This window comes from Chanodichthys erythropterus, chromosome 1, assembly GCF_024489055.1.
Source record: "Chanodichthys erythropterus isolate Z2021 chromosome 1, ASM2448905v1, whole genome shotgun sequence".
Taxonomy (NCBI): Eukaryota; Metazoa; Chordata; class Actinopteri; order Cypriniformes; family Xenocyprididae; genus Chanodichthys; species Chanodichthys erythropterus.
The window spans coordinates 14,935,929-14,956,289 of record NC_090221.1 but is presented as its reverse complement, the minus strand read 5'-3'; the positions used below and the strand labels follow the sequence as shown (position 1 = coordinate 14,956,289).

General features: G+C 38.4%; 1 protein-coding gene across 1 annotated transcript in view; it reads left to right on the top strand.

Moving 5' to 3' along the window:
* Positions 1-19,794, top strand: part of fgfrl1b (fibroblast growth factor receptor like 1b) — a 40,971-nt gene extending 21,177 nt beyond the window's left edge. The window contains exons 3-7 of the mRNA XM_067381048.1: positions 2,045-2,317; positions 16,054-16,146; positions 16,348-16,626; positions 17,982-18,335; positions 18,556-19,794. Of these exons, the coding sequence (XP_067237149.1) occupies positions 2,045-2,317; positions 16,054-16,146; positions 16,348-16,626; positions 17,982-18,335; positions 18,556-18,941 (1,385 nt within the window). The 3' untranslated portion in view covers positions 18,942-19,794. The remainder of the gene's footprint in view (positions 1-2,044; positions 2,318-16,053; positions 16,147-16,347; positions 16,627-17,981; positions 18,336-18,555) is intronic.
* The last annotated feature ends 567 nt before the right edge of the window (positions 19,795-20,361 follow it).

Sequence of the window (20,361 nt, the reverse complement as noted above, 5' to 3'; positions counted from 1 at the left end):
TGTTAATGCAAAAATAATTATAAAAGCAAAATGCACCACAAAAATACAAATATTTATAGAAAAATATTAAATCTAAATAAAATTAACATTATATAAAATATTACTTTTTTCTGTTTAATTATTTTTATTATACATTATACATTTTATTTAAAAAAAATATTATTATTATCATTATTATTATTTGATGTGCTAATACATTCATTTATATTGTTAATGTATTAATAATTATTAAAGAAAAATGCACCACAAAAACACAAATATTTATAGAAAAAAAATTAAAAAATATAAAATATGAATAAAATATTTATATAAATATTACTTCTTTTACTGTTTTATTATTTTTATTATACTAAATGTTACTTTTACAATTCTTTATTATTATTATTATTCATTGTTTTGTATTTTAGCAAAAGTCACCACACACACACACACACACATATATATTAGGGGTGGGATGGTTCGCTGTAAAAAATCGAACTGTTCTGTTCTCCTCCCACGGTTCGGAACCGCAGTTCATCCCAAACCTGATGACACATCTATAGTATGGTTTGTTGAAAACAACTTGCAAAACAGACAGATGGATTCAGCTAATGTATGTTTCAGTCGATGGATATGCATTCTAGTTTCCCATTATGTTACAACAGCGATGATCAAAAGAACATGGACACACATTGTAAACAAATGTTCAATGACGTGCGGAAAGCTCTATGACCAGTCATTTACGCCGTCATCACCAGGTGTTGATAGCGCAGGTGAGACCTGAACATCTCACGTTGTTATCTGTGTTTAAACTAAACTCATTTAAACCTTGCCAATTTAAACATTCATCCGTAAGATGTGAAAGAGAACTCGCAAGCGCTGTGAGATTTGTGTGTGTGTGCGTGTGTGTGTGTGTGTGTGTGTGTGTGTGTGTGCGCGCGTTTGCGCTCATCAAGCGCGTACATGGAGAGCCGCGTCGCAGCATGCAAACACTCTCTCTCAAATTCTCTTTAAAGTCTTGCACCCAAATGGACAAATTCACACAAAAATGTCACAAATGTCATCATGCCCATCTTAGCGAGTATCCTAACAAACATAGTAGGTTATGTCTTAGGAGAAAAACGAGAAAGACAATGCATGGTTATCAGTATCAGTGTACTGGATCTTTGAATTATGTCTTAAAGGGACAACAGTCTAATATTCCTGTTCTGTGTGTTTTTAATGTTAATCAAACGACAAAGTATGAAGAAATCACTCTTGACTGAATAGCTTTTGTAACTTCAATAATGTTTCATCTTTATTTACCTATTCAAAGAAGTTTATATGCAGTGTTTTTATATTTGATTACTCAATTTCTGTACCTGGAAAAACCTGTAAAGCATTGTTTGTTTTATTTGTATCTTAGCTCTCATGTATTTATTTGTGCTGTTTCTTGTATTTAGATTATTTGTTTTTATTTTCTTTATCTTTATTTGACAAATGTCTTATTTTTTACGGAACATAGCACATACTGAACTGTACCGAAACCGTGACACTAAAACCGTGATGTAAACCGAACCGTTAGAAATCCGAACCGTCCCACCCCTAATATAAATAAAATGGTTAGTTCCTATCCTTGATTCTGATTGGTCAATAGATGTGTTTTATTCACATTAAACGGTTCTGTGTATCACTACACAACACCCTTAGCAACCACTCTTAGCAACGTAAACTGTTTGTTCTCAGTTGATATTGTTCATTGAAGCTTACTGTATTATGTAGAAGAGTATTGAAGTGAGAAAGAGATTGAGTGAGCAAGTTTATTACCTGCTTTCAGATTTAGCAATTTCCTTCAGGTCAGTCCTATGTTCATAATAAAAAAATCTGTTTAAATGTCTGATGTATTATCTTGTCTTTTTAACAGTTATGACTGACAGCCCTAGTCAATTCACGATACAGCACAGCCTCTCGTACCTTATTGCTTACATATATATATATATATATATATATATATATATGCATTTTTGCACAGGTTATTGTTTGATATGTAAATTGGACATTGACAAGACATTGTTTTTTGCACCAGGTCCTCCATGGGTGAGTCGTAAGGTAGAGGACAGACAGACTGCAAAACTGGGCCGCACAATTCGTCTTCCATGCCCTGTAGAGGGTGACCCCCCTCCGCTGGTCCTGTGGGTGAAGGATGGGCGGAACGTGAATCCAGGCTGGAGCCGCTACAAGGTTCTGAAGCAGAGTCTGAAGATCAAAGAAGTGGAACTAGAGGATGCCGGAAAATACATCTGCCGCGTCACCAATGGATTTGGCAGCCTCGCCCTCAACTTCACACTCATTGTAATTGGTAAGACTGCCTCCCACGCCATACACCACAACCCTTTATATCTCAGTTCTTTATACTTTTGCACACCCAGAGCATTTGTAGGCCACATCAATCATACAGGCTTAATCAAAACCTGCACCATTGCACACGCACTACGGTTTGAGGTAGTCTTTTAAGGGGATAGTGCCCCAGCTAGACAGATGGCATCTCAAAACAGCAGATCTAAAGCATAAGTTTTCAACTGAAATCAAAAAAAGAGCAGGGGAACTTTTAGATGCCCTTGCAAAAAGCTAATTGTGGCATAGGAAGGCAGTAGGGCTAATATAAAGCTGCTCCCAAATCATATTTGACAAAACTGACGTGACTGGCAAGGTACTTTAAAGCAAGCATGGTTTCATGTACATAACATTAACTGAAAAGCACAAGAGAGCATTGTACTGATGGAAATTTATGACTTGTTAGCATTTGTTGGAGCATATGGCACTGATGCCGTTTTGCATTATCAAATCTTGAGAACAAAGGATGGCTTCATGTCGTCCGTCACACAATACCTGCAGTTGTTTATATAGGCCGTAATTTAATACCATGTTCGTACTTTTACCCGGGCAGTGGAGACTTTTTTTTTCACTAGAACCTGACAGGCAAGGAAATTAATACACACTTTTCCACTTTTTTTGGATGGATGGATGGAAGGAGAAAGAAAATGAGGTGTAGAGACATGTAGCTGTTGTGAGACTGTTTGGAGCAATGGGGGGTTTGTGCTGGACTGTTGCAGCTTGGAGCGTGTGGTTCTCCTGATTACTGCTGAGGGACTGTGGGGTAGGCATTTCCAGCCAAAACATTCTGTACAGGGAGAGGAGACAGAGATGACCTGCCGCCGCCTTTGCCATAAATCTGAAATGGTCCGGTGAAGTTGAGAGGCCTTGAGGACCCAGAAGCCCTCGGCTCTTCCTGTATGGCTTGCCATGTTTGGGGAGGCAACCGAGGCAACTAGTATGCGGATGTAAAGCATAATTATTCTGCTGAGCGAGGCAGCTGCTTAATTGGCCAAGCCAGTGATTTCAGGTTCCCTCCCCTTGATGTCTTTGCTCTGGGCCTCCTGTATGGGGAGTGATGGCGGCCTGCTGTTTTCCTGTTTCGTCCCCGAGAGCACTGTGGAACTTAGAGTTATGGTGCATTGGACTGCTTCACTCCCTTTGGAATATAGTTGTAGAGTTTACTGAAGTCATTAACTGCAATGACCAACAGCCCCGAACAAAAGGCCCTTTAGACCCTCCTGTTTCAGTGTTTGAGTGTTTAAAGCTGTGAATTTTGCTGGGGGGAATGCCACTATTAATTACCTGAAAACTGGTTAAGGAGCGCCATTGTTTTTCAGTAAAGATTAGTGGACACTGCCGCAAAACAGTTAAAGGTATAATTCACCCCAAAAAAATTTATTTATAATTCACCCTTATGTTGTTTCTAACCTGTATGACTTTCTTTCTTCTGTGGAACACAAAAGAAGATATTTTGAAGAATGTTTACACCAGTTTTGCCTCTACACTGAAAGTCAGTGAAGTCTAAAACTGTATAGACAAAACTTTCATTTTTCAAAATGTCTTCTTTTGTGTTCCACAGAAGAAAGTCATACAGGTTTGGAACAACATGAGGGTAAGTTAAAATTTAATAAAAAAAAAAATAAAAAAAATCTCTTTAACTAGGTCTTTTTAAGCAAAATACATTTTTGCTATTTATTGATCTGTTGTGTGCTGTTGTCTAGGACATAAATGAGAATTAATGAATTGATTACTGCACATAGTTACATCATTACTACTCTCCTCAGAAAATGATGTGCATGTAAATGTCAATGTAAATAATAAAACTGAATAATAAGGAATGATAAAAATAATAACAAAGAGAGGTTTTGCCAATTTTACAAAACAAATTTGAGAGGGTACCACTTTATATTAAGTGGCCTTAACTACTATGTACTTACATCAAAAAATAGGTACAATGTACTAATTGGGTTCATATTGAATTGCAAATCACTTTTGATGCTATTGAGGTGGGATACAGGTAAGGTTAGGGAAAGCTTTGGTGGTATGGGTTGGTTTAAGGGTAGGGGTAAGGTGTAAGGGTTGGGTCAACAGTGTAATATATAATATAAATGTAATTACAGAAATTAATTACAGATGTAATTACATGCAGGTGTTTTTAAACTATAAATACAATGTAAAAACATGTATGTACACAATAAGTGCATTGTATCAAATGATTAATTTAAATGTAAGTACATAGTAGTTAAAGGTACTAAAGAGGATCTTTTCGTCGACTGAGCGCATGCGTAAGAACAACCTTTCGTGGGAACGCCTCCCAAAACTCGTGCACGAGTATTGGAACACGAGTGTTTACGACCGGCATTCGCTGTGTCGTGTTAGTGGATTGATTATGTCGGACTCACCGCAGGTAATTCATAATCTGCAGTTGTTACTCCTGTCTCCAAACAAAAACATTGCATGCGGCGCCTGTGGAGTGTGGAAAGTTACTGGAGCGCGTAGCCGCGCTCGTCTCTCACAAGGAATGTCATGGCAGTGATTGAAAAGCCAGAGGGCCAATCCGCGCACGTCTCTCACAGGGAACGTCACGACAGTGATTGACAAGCCAGAGGACCAATTGTTTACGCAATGATCGCGTAAACGATTGGCTGATGTTTTTAAGGTCCTACCTCGTGCACAGATGATGTATATTAATATTATTCATTTCAGTGCACCTAATAAATAGTCTTTTATCCGCTAGTAAAGTTTCAAGTAATATTGCAAAAATGTATAAAACAAAACATCCTCTTTAGAACCTTTAAGGCCACTTAATATAAAGTATGACCTTTGAGAGCACAGCAAATTACAAAATTTCCCCTAACAGGTGCTTTTACAGATATCCTTCTGTTAAGCAGCTACTTAATGTAGATTAATGTACACCAAAAACACAACAGGGAAACTCCAGCCAGGGCTGATGGTATCAGGACTGAGGAATTTAGTGACATTTAATAGCACCTGTTGTCATCAGAGCGGGTCTAATCTGCACCAGGATTTGCCCTCACGGCAAGCACGAGCCGAAATGTGCCCTCATATTTTAATGTGTGTGCAATCTATACCCCACTTATTTCCTTCTGAAAGTGTAATTTTAGCTTTTAGTTGATATTGTGCCCCTATCAAACCAGGCAGCTGATGGCTTGGTGTAATCAGTTGGCTATAAACCTAAACTGAGGTAACGGCTATAATTTAAGCCTTCAGTTTTTCCTGACCACAGTCACCGAAAAGTCTTTGTGCTTTTCACATGCGTAAATAGAAACACATTTTTTTTTTTTTTTTAAATCATGTCTGCGTTTGTACATGAGAATAACAGCTAAAGTTTTAAATATAGACAGAGATTAGCACAGCTTTACAGCTTTAAGGCATTTTAATAGGATCGTTAACTTGCTCTCCAATGTTCCTCACATATTCAGTACTTTTTTTGCAATCTGGCATAGCAAACTCTGGGAATATGGGTTTGTAAGAATGGCATATTGGGTTTTAAAGGTCTGAGTAAAGGTGTTGTTTACCAGAGAGTGTTGAAGAAATGCTTCACCATCATCTCACGCCGACCATTCCCACGTTCACTGATGTGTTGTGGAGTTAAATCAGTCTCCGTGTCATAAAATGCTATACTTTAAAATGTCCCACAGCACCTGGGCCTCTCCCTCTTTCCTCCGTGGTGGTCCCAGACCCTGCACCCCTGCTGTTTCTAAAGAGCACCACACACTGCCAGCATTGTTTTCTCCCAGTGCTGCTTTGCAGGAGTCCAGGGCGCGGGATGAGGCTTTTCTCCACAAACTAATTGTATATATTGTGAGAATTGTTCTTATTGTGTCTATATTGCGTTTACATTTATGTTGGATGTATGAATTTAAAGATCGTAAGTTTGCCTCCAACAGTAACAGACTCTACACACAATTACACTGTTGTAGAGTCCTGGTTCCCTGGCATTGGCTCCCTCCTGTCTGCATCTCTCACCTATATCGTATAGGAGGCCATACTGTGTACGGACACAGCGGGGAGAGACTGTGGCTTCTACTCAGACGGTGGTTTGGGCTGCCTGTTTTATGAGGGGACTGGTGGAGAGCTTCCAGCAGTGGCCTTTTGTTCTTTGTTTGCAGGCCACGGGTTACATGTGTTGCAGTTTAGCCAGCGTCCTCCTCACCTAAATGGATAATTGTATCAAAATTACACTCGTAAGCCAACCCAAGACTGTGGAGGGACATGGTAGGTGGGATAAGGGAGGGGCAGCAAGTTTGGACAGCATGGATATGCCTTCCCGTCTTTGGGTCATGCCACCTTGACCAGGTTTGGCTTGAGTGGGAATGACAGCACTGACGTTCATTCATTCGAGATCTGGTAAACTACACAAGCTATTTTCCATTCCAATAGACATGCATTTACTCGTTTGCCATGGCTGGCCTGAGAGCAGAACGGCCTCACTGCTGCAGTATTTATGTTTAGTCTGATATACACCTATTTTCCATGACGGCTCCTCTTTTGGGAAATGCTTCTCTCCTATTTAAACATTCAAGGGGGAAGAAACATGAACTGGGTCATTTTATAAAATGGACTCTAATTCCAGTTAAATATTCTGATTATTTTAAATTGCAATATTTCACAATATTACATATGTTACTGTATTTCTGATCAAATAAATGCAGTCTTGGTAAGCATAAAAGACTTCAAATAATATATTACTAATATTGTAGAGAATTTTATTGTGTACAACTCAGAACTTTGGACTCCACTATAGGTGTGAACTGATAATCTAAAAAAAAAATGTTTTATTTAAGTAAAGGAATTATTAAATGTGATCAATATTATAATATAAGAATTTTATTGTATTAACATTAAATCAGCAGAAACCATTTCCTAATTATCTCTTTTTTCTCTGTCCTACTGCTGTTGCTAAAGTTACAGACTGTTTTTTCTCAATTATGCTTCTCACTTCCCCGCCTGAACTCACTCTTATATGCCATTGCAAACTCTGTATGTCTCTCTCTGTTCAGCTTAATTTCATGTGAGTCCAGACTGGTTTCAATTCCATCAAGCATCCTTTCATCTTCCCTTTTTTCAACAATGTCTTTTCTTCTGCTACTCACAAGCATGAATTCATTTGTGTCCATATGTGTTTGTGCTTTGAACTTGCCCAAGCTTATTTCCCTACAATGAAAGAAATAAAACAAACACGCTCTTGAGCGCTCAAGTTGTGAAGCTCCGTGTCACATTACAAGTAATCAGAATTACGGATTACATCAGTGGTAGAATGACGCATGATCAAAGGGGGGCTTTAAGAGCATTTTCCAGTGGTTGTGACAGTTCTTGTGATGTGTTTGACATCAGACAAATAAATTCTACTGTATTCCAGTCTTTTCTCTAATAGTCATCCTACAAAACGTGTGCCATTTGTGTTTTATACATTTGTGTACAAAAAAAAATGACTTCACCCTGTAGCAGAATATTAACAAATAGTGTTTAGTCAAAATCTCTCTTTATTTCAGTTATCCATTAACCCTGTTACATCATATTTTTTCTTTTTTTAAAGTAATTATAAAAAAATCAATAAAAAATGATATCATTATTTTTTAAAGAAATGAACCCTTAATTGATTATTGAAAAGTGGATGTGTAGAAATGGCATTAAATACCTAATTTTTTAAGGAGCATCTTTTTAAAGTCATAATATTATGCAAGGGCAATCATACACATATACTATACTGGACAGAAGTTTGGAGTAATTAAGATTTTTTTTTCATGTTTTTGAAACAACAGATTATAACTTCAGCAGAAGTTATATAGACAGGACTTAGCCTAAGCCAGGATTAGGCCTTAGTTCAATTAGGGCATTTAAGTAACTTTTATAAATGTACCCTAGAAAAAACCATTAGTGGTGTGCATCTTGAGAAAAAACAGCTCAAACATGCATTTTAGTCTAGGACTAGCTTAAGCCTCATCTGTGAAACCAGGGGATTGATTAGCAGCTCATGCGTGTAGTGGAATCTAATGTTCTGAGTCCACATTTAAAATCTGGGATTAATAATGTTTGAAAGAAAAATAAAAAAAAGAAACATTATGATGTAAAATGTAAAAAAAAAAAAAAAAAATCTAAAAAATGTAAAACAAAGAAACATTATGATGTAAAATGAGGAGGAGAAATATTTAAGGGTCTGCAGTATTTATTGGTCACTAGAACATGCTTCTATAATTAAATAAAAAGGGGTATATATGAAATTCTGAAATTCATGTTGATTTTTAAATTAAAATTTTCACTAAAATTGTATACACTACTATTTAAAAGAGGTATGCTGTTTGTTTTTTCTTAATACAATGAAAACAGTAATATTGTAAAATATTATTACAATTTAAAACTGTTTTCTATTTTAATATATTTTAAAATAGAATTTATTCCTGTGATGGCAAAGCTGAATTTTCAGCAGCATTACTTGAGTCTTGTCACATTTGTCAGGATTATGTTTTTGTTCATGATTGTGTATTTCTTTGCAGTTTAGTTCCTGTTTCTATAGTTACTAAGATCCCCTTGTTTGTTACCTTGGTTACTAATTAATCCCACCTGTATCTAGTTTAGTTATCTGTGTTAAGTTTTGTTCATTCTTTGGTCGGTTCTCATCGTGTACTTAATGTAGTATGTGTTATTTTCCTTGCGAGCATTCTCCGTGATTATTATTAAAAGTATCTCTTCAGACTTCCTGCATAATGCATGTTATTAATAATATGACCTACTAGGGATGCTCCGATTCGCCTTTTTCGCTTCCAATACCGAGTCCGATACCTGGGATTCAGTATCGGCCGGTACCGATCCGGTATTCAAGTAATAATAAAAAAGTGCTAAATTACTTAATAAACTGTATGCCTTACTGTGTGGAAGAAACTGGGATCATTCTTTTGTGCAAGGTATCAGGCTTGACTACAAACATTACTTTGGATCGGTCCCATCTGGCCGATACCCGATCCGGCAAAAATGGCAGTATCGAAGCCGATACCCATCCCTACGACCTACGTGACAGATTATTTAATGGACCTCTTCTCACAGAACGACCGGTCACTAGAGGAGTACATGAAGTTCCTGGAGCATTACCACAAAGTGTGCTGGGACGATGAAGCTTTGAAACAGCTCTTCTTGAGCAGGATGGGCAATATCCTCGGCCAGATGCTGCTTTTTGAGGGACGATCTGCCTTGTGGGTGTGCAAATCCTCCATCACCGTGGGAATCGTTGAGGATGACAGCATCATTAACTCTACATCATGAATGACTCGGTCGCACCCAATGCCCTGCCCACGCTATTGTTACCATCCTCACCACAAGCTCTTTCTAATTCCCTGGACCCATCTGCCCCGCTGGTGCCTCGCAGCCCCTCGGCTCCGCCCGTTCCACTGTCTCATTCCTGCTCGTTGGCTCCACCTCGGACCTCCCCAACACCAGTGCAACATTGTAAATTGGATCACCTGGCTACACCCAAGGCATCCAGGCCCATTGCTCCACCTCAGCCTGACAGCCCTTCAGCTCCACCTCGGCTCTACACCTTGGTCTCTCATTACCTCCGTTTTGCTGCGCACTTCTGGGCCTCTGGCTGCGCCTCAGTTCTCCATCCGTTTGGCTCCACCAGGCTCCTCATTCACACTGTTCCTACCTTCTAGTGTCACCCTGTTCTGTCCGGCCTCCGTCGTCACTTCATCCACTGAAGCCAACGGATTTGTCTTGGACTTCCTTGGTTCCACCTTGGCTCCTCCTTCCCTCATCTCTGATCCACATCTTCCTCATTCTTCTCCAAAGCCCCCTCCTCCCTATCCACGCACCTTGTTGGAGTGGGCACTAATGTCAGGATTAAGTTGTTTTATTATGTTTTTGTTCGTGTTCCTGTATTTCCATGCAGTTTATTTTCTATAGTTACCAAGTTCTTCTTGTTCCTTGATCCATATTGTAAAAGTATTTTATTTGTTTAGACATAAAAAATCTTACTGACCCCAAACTTTTGCACAGTAGTGTATAATATGTATATAAGACGAATGTTTATAACTAAAATAACAAGTTGAAAGAAATAAATAGTCTTTATTCACACATAACACATATAAATATTTATACATTATCTCACAAAAGCATGTACACCCCTCACATTTCTGCAACCATTTTAATATATCTCAAGGGACAATACTATAGAAATGAAACTAGGATATATTTTAGAGTAGTCAATGTGCTGCTTGTGAAGCAGTATAGATTTACTGTCCTCTGAACTGTACATTTGATCCTCCTCCACTACTCCTACTCCTACACCTACCCATCACAGAAAACATTCTGCATTATGTCCTCGTATTTCATGTTTACATCATAATACCAGTGTAATACCTGTCATTATACAAATTTGTGTCCTCATAAATCACAAAAATGTGCGCGCGCACACACACACACAATCTCACAAAACTGAGTACAACCCTCACATTTCATCAACCATTTTATTATATGTTCTCAAAGGATAATATTATAGAAATGAAAATTGTATATACTTTAGAGTAGACAATGTGCAGCTTGTATAGCAGTAAAGATTTACTGTCCTCTGAAAATACACAAAAAAGAAGCTCTCTGACTTTTAGATCTCACTCTGTCAAATTATAGCATCCAGTAAATGCACTAAATATTTTGACTCCGATATATCTCTGATGCATATGTGCAATTCAAACCAGATCCTAATCACATCATGGCTTTGGTTTCATGGCATACAACTGAGCCTTCTTTGAGCAGCAAGGGGAGCAAAGGTTTTAATTAAACTAAAGGGATGCAAATGACCCACCTTAATCAGAGAGCCACATTAAAGGGCCTTTCATCCACCTCATTAGAGGGGCCAGAGGCTGGGCTGGGCCCTTTGCAGGATGCTCTGGGCCCACTCCACTCACAACAGAGAAGAAAAGAACACAGGCACATTAGGTTTGGCCAATTTCCTCCCGAGTTGCCATACGACTGTTGCAGCAAACCACTTATGGCTCTATAAAAGATACAAGGAGACTTCTAATTACCCTTTCTCATCTGCTTCTCTCTGTCTTTGCCTGCTGTGAATGTACCAACAGTCTCTAATTTGCCTCTTCAGTCAGCACTCACAGTGATATGCCATACCAAATATACAGATGGAAATGAGTTGTGTGTGTGTAAAGCTAACAAAAATGGAGGTATCAAATCATATTTTTTAAAAGCATGAAAGCTTACCTACATTACCCATCTGATTTAATTCTTTTGTTTTGATTTTATTGGCAGGAATAAGCACTTGCTTTTATAACAGCCCAGTCTATTCCTTTGTATTTCCCTCTCATCTCTCTCCAGTATTTTTGAATGCATTTGAATACATGAAAACACATAACCGTGCTTCTTTCAAAAAAGATTAGAACTAATGTTTTCATCAAGAACAAAATGATTGGAAGAGCTTAAAAGGGCTGGAAAGAATTCAATAAAAAAAATGTATTCATAGTTCATACCTTTTTCATTCATAGTACTTTAATCTCACAATGGTAAACTGCATTGGCTGTGTTTTCTTTTGTGTTTTACTGGAACAGACATGGTTTCAGTTAGTGATAGGCTATTACCTTAAAAACACAGTATCAGTCAAACGACTCTAAGTTTCTACACATCTTCAATCTTCATTACGACCTTGATAGAAAAAAGGAAACGAGACCAATTTTTCCTTTGATGTTAATTTTATTTAGATGTTGTACTCGTCACTGAAAATCACTAGAAACGTTTCAGCCTGCTTTCTATTCAATGTTTGTTTTGCTTTGATTTTTTTTCCCTAGCATGTGGAGCTCTATATGACAGATCTACAGGAATGTATGTTTGCGCACAGGTATGAATAGAGAATGAACCTTTTTGAAGGCGTTGCTTTTAACTTCATCCCAGTTGGAAAAAATAATATGTGAGCTTTATTAACACTGAGTCCACATGAAGATCATTTGTAAGCTGAGCTGTGGGGCTGCCTGTGGACCTCAACCAAGCCCACCTTCTTTGGGCACCCCCTCTCTATATGTATCTCTATAGGGCTGCAGAGGAAAAGGAGCCCCCTATCCTTCAGAGCTTCAAAGCTCCTTTGCCGCTTTTTTCGTGCCCCACCAGTGCACAAAACATCACTTAGAGTAAGTGAACTATGAATTCATTCCATTAGAGACATGCATAGTAATACTCATAATGCCATACAGCTCTAGAATGCTGTGTCAGGGAGACCTCTGTCTTTTTGGACACCTGTTTAGAGAACTCGCCCTTCACAATCCAGAGAACTAGAGTCTGGAGTTGGGCTCTCAGTAAGACCACTTTAGCCCACATAAAGCTCCACTGATTCCACTCTGCTGCTGCTGAACAGAGCGGCAATGGCTTACTTTTGCTCCTACGCCCCAGGGCCAAAGGTAACAATGGACTGAAGGCTGGTGAAAACACTTCTGCTAGCTTTGGCCTGAATGTCTGTTGAACATGCAAGGACTGTGCTCAGCATATAAGGATTAGCAGGGACAAAGGTGCGGTGCGCTCTCCAAAGCAGCTATACACACAGCCTCAGGACAGCAGGAACTAAAGAAAAACAGAGTTTGAAGGCTTTTCTAGCTGAAGAGACATTACCAACCTTCCATTGTCATGTTCAGTAATGTGAAAATACAGTACCATTCAAAAGTTTGGGCACAGTAAGGTTTTTTTAAGGTTAAAAGTATATACTTTTATTCATAAAATAATTTGGAGTAATAATTAATTATTTAAACTTATTTATAATTAAATGCATTACAGCAGACTTTTACATTGATAAAATTATGCTGTTATTTAGAACTTTCTGTTCATCAAAGAATACTAATCTCAGTTTCTAACTGTTTATCATCTGTTTTCAACACTGATAATTTAAAAAAAAAATGTTCATTAAGCAGCAAATCAGCATATTAGAAAGATTTCTGAAGGTTCATGTGACACTGAAGACTGGTGTAATGCTGCTGAAAATGTAGCTTTGTCATTACAGGAATAAATTACATTATTATAATATATTAAATAGAAAACCTTTATTTTAAATTGTAATAATATTTCACAGTATTTTACTGTATTTTTAATAAAAATAAATGCAGGCTTGCTGAGCATTAGAGGCTTCTTTCAAAAACATTTAATATTACTGACCCCAAACTTTAAAGTGTGTATATACACTACCAGCCAAAGGTTTTATTTTTTCTTTATTATTATTATTATTATTAATACATACATTTTTAAAGAAATGAAAAACATATATAATAAATTATTTTCTTTGCATCAAAAGATTTTTAAGGTCTTGAGAAACATTTTAGTAATTTGTACCTAAACTTATGACTAATAGTGCATTTGAAGTATGGGATTTATCTGACTAAAGCAATTTTTAATAGATTTTATGCACTTAAAAGAAAAAGATATTTTTCTTTTTGTTTATAAAAAAATATATAAACATTTTCTTATTTAATTGTTTCACCATTTATTGCTTATTTTACAGTATCCAAATGTTACTGGTACTAGAATCATTGCCTGGCAAGGCCAGACTGATATATCTTCTACAAGATATATCAGTCTGGTCAGTCCACCCTCCGTCGCGATTTGAGTCAAACCGTACAGTGCGATCAGATTAGTTTATTTCAGCGACGCAAACAGCGTCACTCTAGTGACAAAGATTGCGCAGGGGAGACCCAAGAGTTTGTTCTATTCAGCTGTGAATTCAGTTTTAAATGACCAAAAGCACATTAATTATTTACTTTTCGCTGTTGACTCTCTTATTGCTTTGCTAACGTCATGTCCGCCCTTCTCTGATTGGTTTACTCCGCTTCCTGTTTGCTCGGATTTGCTCCGCCCTAGAAATCGAATTGATTCAGTGGCCGACCAGACTCATCCGCTGGTACAGTGGTGAGGCTGGATTTTCCAGGCAACTAGAATCATAGTGAGACTGTGGCTTTAAATTCTGTCATGGAGGGTGGGGGAGTAACAAATGTTTGGTTTCACTTTTTCTTCTTAAGTGAAGTACTAGCTGTGCCAACCACTGATGACGCTGGCTGAACAGAACTATGGAAAGTATTCAGAAGGCATTTTATTAAGTAGTTTCATCACCTTCGCATGTGAGAAGCATTTATTGCCACAGTGTTGATTCATGGTTTGTTGATTTGGGATTGCCTAGAATAAGTAATGTTGTGTACATAAAGATGTTGTGTTCGGCTAATCTACACACTTGTGTGAGTGCCGACGATTGGTCTGCTGTGGATTTAGGGGAGTGAGAGGGTTCTCTGTGCATTCCTCTGAGCCAAGCCAGAGAAATTCATCCCAAACAAAGCAGCGCTCTCAGCTCTGTCTGCACAGTTTAGGTTAAAGTCAGTTAATTGGTTTCCTGTCCAGGGTTAAGTCAACACAGTGTTGTGTCTTAAACAGTGTGGAAACTAGAGAGAAGAAAACAATATAGCAGTGTTTGTTCACCCCCAGTGCACAAACCCCTTCAAAATAATACGTCAGTTCAGCCTGGTTATTGTTCCCATGGAGTTCTAAAATGTAACCGGTTCTGAAAAAACACACAATCCTTTACACACCTCACAGTCCACTGATCTCCATGCGAAATTCAGCACAGAGGGGTTCTGTTGGCTCTCAAAGCACTACAAATAAATCTCACCAAGTGTTGGCCTTTGCACTGACCCGCTCATTCAACATGATTTACATGACACCATTTGCAGACATTAATAGTGGGTATGAAGATGAAAGAGCTCATATTGCTAGAGAAACATCTGACTGCTGATTTATGGACCAATATCTAAACTATCCTTTAAAGTATGCTTGAGAACATGAGGATTTTAGAATTGATGCGTTATACTGGGGTTCTTAAACAAAATTTTAGTACTTTCACTTGTTTTTTAAAAAAATGATATATATCTATAATATTTTCATTCTGAATTTAATCCACAAATACTGAAACAAGCTGACATTTAAATTGCTCCCCGAGTAGCAGAGATTTGCCTGAAATCATTTGTAATCATGCCATAAGAAAATATTTTATTTTTTATTTATAATATTTTTTAGACATTTTGTTTACTTCCAACTGGACCAAAAGTTTTTTAATTGTATGAAATCAGTTCACATAGATGTTTTAGCAAAATCTTATTAACTCTGCAACAAAGTTTGACAACCAGAAAGTGCCCAGATATTTGTTTTAATTTTGTGTCTGTTGTTTATCATTTTTAACCTTAAAATTGTGCTATGAAAACAGTGCTAAAATTGTCTGTTGTTTATAATTTTTAACCTGAAAATTGTGCTATATTTATAATAATTAAATATAATAAATAAAGATATAATAATTGTGTTTTTATATTTTATTATCCAATGCAAAGATACTTATGCATTTTTGTTTACATGTGAATTATGCGTCTAAATATTTGTCTTAATTTTGAATAATACGTTTTATAATTTGAAACTTATTTTTGTGATTTTTTTTTTTTTTTTTTTTAATTGCCGATTTGTTCAGTATTTGGTATCTAACATGTGGCTCAATTGTCCAAATGTTTTTAAGGACCACTGGGCATTTTAATTTTATAATGAGGTTTTATAGAAATGTTTTATAGAATCTCTTTCCTCCACTCTTCCTACTGATTATTTAAATCTGTATGTGTAGAATACTGAAGTGAAGCATGATGAAACGGTAAATATTTCTCATGCTTCATCACTTTGGACTGTGTCTTACAGATGATGCGGCTGTGACACAGAACCAGCCGCCGCCAGAGGCAGCAGAACCTAATGCAGATCTCGTCCTGCAGGACCCCACCGGAGAGCCATGGGGTGAGCAACTGATACACACCTTCCTCATCTTTCACTCAGTGTTACTCAACACATGAGGTCATCAGCATGGGCTGTGTTTGTACCAGCATTCTGTAAGAGCTTAAGATAGATCATTTCATCACTGATGTGTGACTACCTAACAAAATATGTTTTGTCATCCAGCCCTTACCTCTTGCTGTAAATGTTTTATTTCCTCCGCAGTGAAGCCACGCTTCAGTCAGCCTACAAAGATGCGCAGGCGTGTGCTAGAGCAGCCTGTTGGCAGCTCGGTGCGTCTCAAGTGTCTGGCCAGTGGCAATCCAACACCGGTCATTACATGGTGGAAAGACCAGAGCCAGCTGCCCAGCCCTCAGCAGAGTAAACGGCCACAGTGGACACTGACTCTGAAGAACCTGCAGCCTCAGGACAGTGCCAAATACACCTGTCATGTCTCCAATGCAGCGGGACACATAAATGCCACCTACAAAGTTGATGTAATTGGTGAGTTTGGTAGCCAAAGCGGACTGTTAGAAGCAATGTTATCTGTTAATGCAGGGTATCCGCAGGGCATTAAAAAGCATTAAAAGTCATTAAATGGATTTTGCGAAAATTAAGGCCTTAAATGGCATTAAAAAGCATTAAATTTTATTCCTACAGGCATTCGTTTTTTTTAAATAGTTTTGAAGAAAAATAATACTGTCAGTTTATTTTGAATATAGTCTTCATAATTAATAACTTTGATTTGCTGTCGTAAAATATGTACATTGATGTGATAAACACACGGAACCAGTTTGGTAATTGCCTCCAGCCGGTGCAAAATTGTCGTAACGCCATTTTGGACAGCGGCAGGCTGGCACCTGGAGACGGAAGGCTGCATCAGTGTTGCCAACTTAGCAACTTTTCAGACCCCTTTTGCGACTTTTTTCCAAGAAAGCGCGTTGTGACAAATATACTTGTTAACCTGATCTAGCTTCTGAGACCCACCAGTACTGCCGCATGAGCGCGATATATTGCTTGCTTTCACCTCTCACTGTGTCTGCTGTTCAGTGAGTGGCTGAGAGGAGCAGCGCATTCAGTTGAGGATGTGCGCTTTGTCAGAGAACATATAAAATAGATACTATTGTTTCTAACCTGACTGAGTGATCATTTTACATGTACATATAACGTTAGCCAAAATCACAGCAACTGTCTTTATCTTATGTGTATTGTGATTTTGTCAGACAACGTCTCGATTATAAATAAAGGATTTTAGTGCTGGTTTAACAAGTCAGGGCTCGACACTAACGCTTTTAGTCCTGGATACGTGGATTTTTTGAAGGGGCAAGTGAAAGAGAATTTTACTTGCCCAGCCGTACAAGGACCTGATTAAAACATCAATACAAAAAAATAACATTTAGCGACATATATATGGCATTAAAAATTAAAAAAATTGGCATTAAAAAAGCATTAAATTTGATTTGATGAAACCTGCAGAAACCCTGTAATTATATATAAATATTTATATATAAATAATATACAAAATAAATAATACAAATAATTGGGGGGGCGCTTGCGGTAATGCAACTCTGTTTGCTAACCACCATAATAGGAAAAAGCACATAAGAAGAAGAATAGAAAATAAGCGTGTAATCTCTCAACTGGTGTTTCAAACATGGAAAGACGTTGTGATATCTAAAGTGAATGGTTAGCATAGCATGGAATATGTTTGTTAATATATATATATAAAAATATTTAAAATCATATATATATTTATTTTGCATTATAAAATTTGTATATATGGATATGGATAGTTATTGCAATTTCAAATGTGCAAAGTGATCTAATTTACTTTACGTTTTGATTGGTTCTCTCTACAGAGCGCACCAACTCCAAACCCATTCTGACTGGTACCCATCCTGTCAACACAACTGTGGAGTTTGGTGGAACAGCCTCGTTCCAATGTAAAGTCCACAGTGACGTGAAGCCTGTTATCCAGTGGCTAAAGAGGGTGGATCCAGGCACAGAGGGGCGCTATAACTCTACGCTGGAGGTTGGAGGCCAGCACTTTGTGGTGCTGCCCACTGGGGACGTGTGGTCCAGACCTGACGGTTCCTACCTCAACAAGCTGGCCATCGTCAAGGCACGCGACGAGGATGCTGGAATGTATATCTGTTTAGGGGCTAATACCATGGGCTATAGCTTCCGCAGTGCCTACCTCACCGTTCTCTCAGGTCAGTTCCTGTAATTCTCCAATTTTAAGTGGCTTTTCAGATTGAAGCTTGGTGTCAAAGTGAAGGCACTGTATGTTTATTTACACGCATGCAGCTCACAGCGTCACAGAAAGGCCAATCTGTGGCTACATGTGTGTAAAGGACATGCTTCAATCTGAAACCAAAAGCACATATATTTACTTAATTAAATCACACTAAGCCATATTGTGTTTGTTTACAGATCCCAAGGTGGAAAAAGATGTGATTCCACGCCACATCAGCCCCGGTCTTCCCTGGCCGCTGATCATTGGGATCCCAGCTGCTGCCCTGCTCATCGTAGGCACCATCGTGCTCTGGTTGTGCCACAGCCGCAGACGCCAGAGCGCTTTGCCTCCTCGACCGTCGACCTATCGAGACCATCACATTCCTGACAAGGAGCCCAGCACGCCAAGCTCCATCAACCCTGACCTGCAAAACCAGAGACTAATGGGAATGGGGCCCCCAGCTCTCAGCGGTCCACCAAAGATTTATACCAAGGTCTACACAGACATGCACACACACACCCACACACACTCCCATGCACACATGGAGGGAAAAGTACACCAGCATTTCCATTACCAGTGTTAACAGGTTACCATCAGGTGACCAATGCTGCTGCCTCTGTTCTCATGAGCTAAGGGCCACCACTTGAGGACCACAACTGTACTGTAGGACTGCACGAGATTGACCTGAACACAAGCGTTGGAGGAGATCTGATGGAGCCCATTTACCTTGAAATGTCTCACGTCAAGGAAAATGTCTCACACTCAGTAGAGCTGCAGTGGACCTCAGATTTCCTTTAGGTTCTTTGGAGTTCAGAATCAAATAACAGTGAATCAGAGCAACCCGATCAAGTGCTAACAGTCCAAGAACAATACTTGGACCCTTTTGCTATTCCAAAGCCAAGCATTACACAGGACGTAGAGTGGAGATGTTTTATATTTGGAGAAACTGTGATGATATGTGTTAAGCATACTGGTGGCCCTGTTTACAGTGTGTTCTGAACATTAATGTCAGTCAATTAGCTAAAATGTGGTGTTTACTTTTTTTGTTGGTTTGTTTTTGTTTTGCAACATTATATTGTGAAGAAATTATGCAAGAAAATGTCAGGGAAACCAGATGGATGACTAAACGGAAAGGGGGCAAGGGCTTCTGTTGTATTAACATTAAAAGGTACTTTGTCTATGTATTCAGCTCAACTTTCTGATAATTGCAGTATTACGTAACGTACCCTCTCTATGTCAATGCAGCCTCACTGTTTGCTAGTTACAGTCAAGGAAACTATTACATTGTGTTTCATTGCAATCTATAGAAGAGCAGGTAACACAGCATTATGATAATATATTTTAAGATTCAAACAAAAGCTAGACAGTTCAGCAGGTCTTTAGAAACCCCTTGTGAGCCGATATACAAATCTCTTTAAAAACTATAAATGTGAGAACATACTGCATGCTGCGATTTGTACTTTGGTGCTCATGTAAGTGTATTTTAATAATATTTTTGTATTAAATAAATAATTTTCTATTTTCCCCAATGTGTTTACAGTTTGACCCCCAAAAGCTTGCGTATTTTTGGTGGGAGTTGGATGCCACCGCAGTGGCTGTTGACTCTCCTCACCCTCCCTAACACGGCCTCAGACCGCTGTTAGTTCAACAGGCTGAGGAATGCAATGAGAAAATCAAGTTATTCTTTTCGACACCAGGAAAGTAGAGAAATATTCCCAGCAGGATTTGATGGGTATTAATATTCGGATAGGGTTACAAAGAGGGGGTTACAGTTCTTGAGGCTGTTTCCTCTGTGCTCCCTGTGGATGACAAAGGCAAGAAAAACTCTCCCCCAACACCAAATGCCCCAGAGGTGAGTGCTGACTGAGCACTGGACACGTGAACTTTTACAAGAAGAAAGAAAAAGGTTTAGACCGCCACATGTTAAATGTACTGAAACAGTTATGTGGATGGAGGAACTGTCAGTACCTGCCAAACCATTTGTGTGGGTAATATAGACAAGA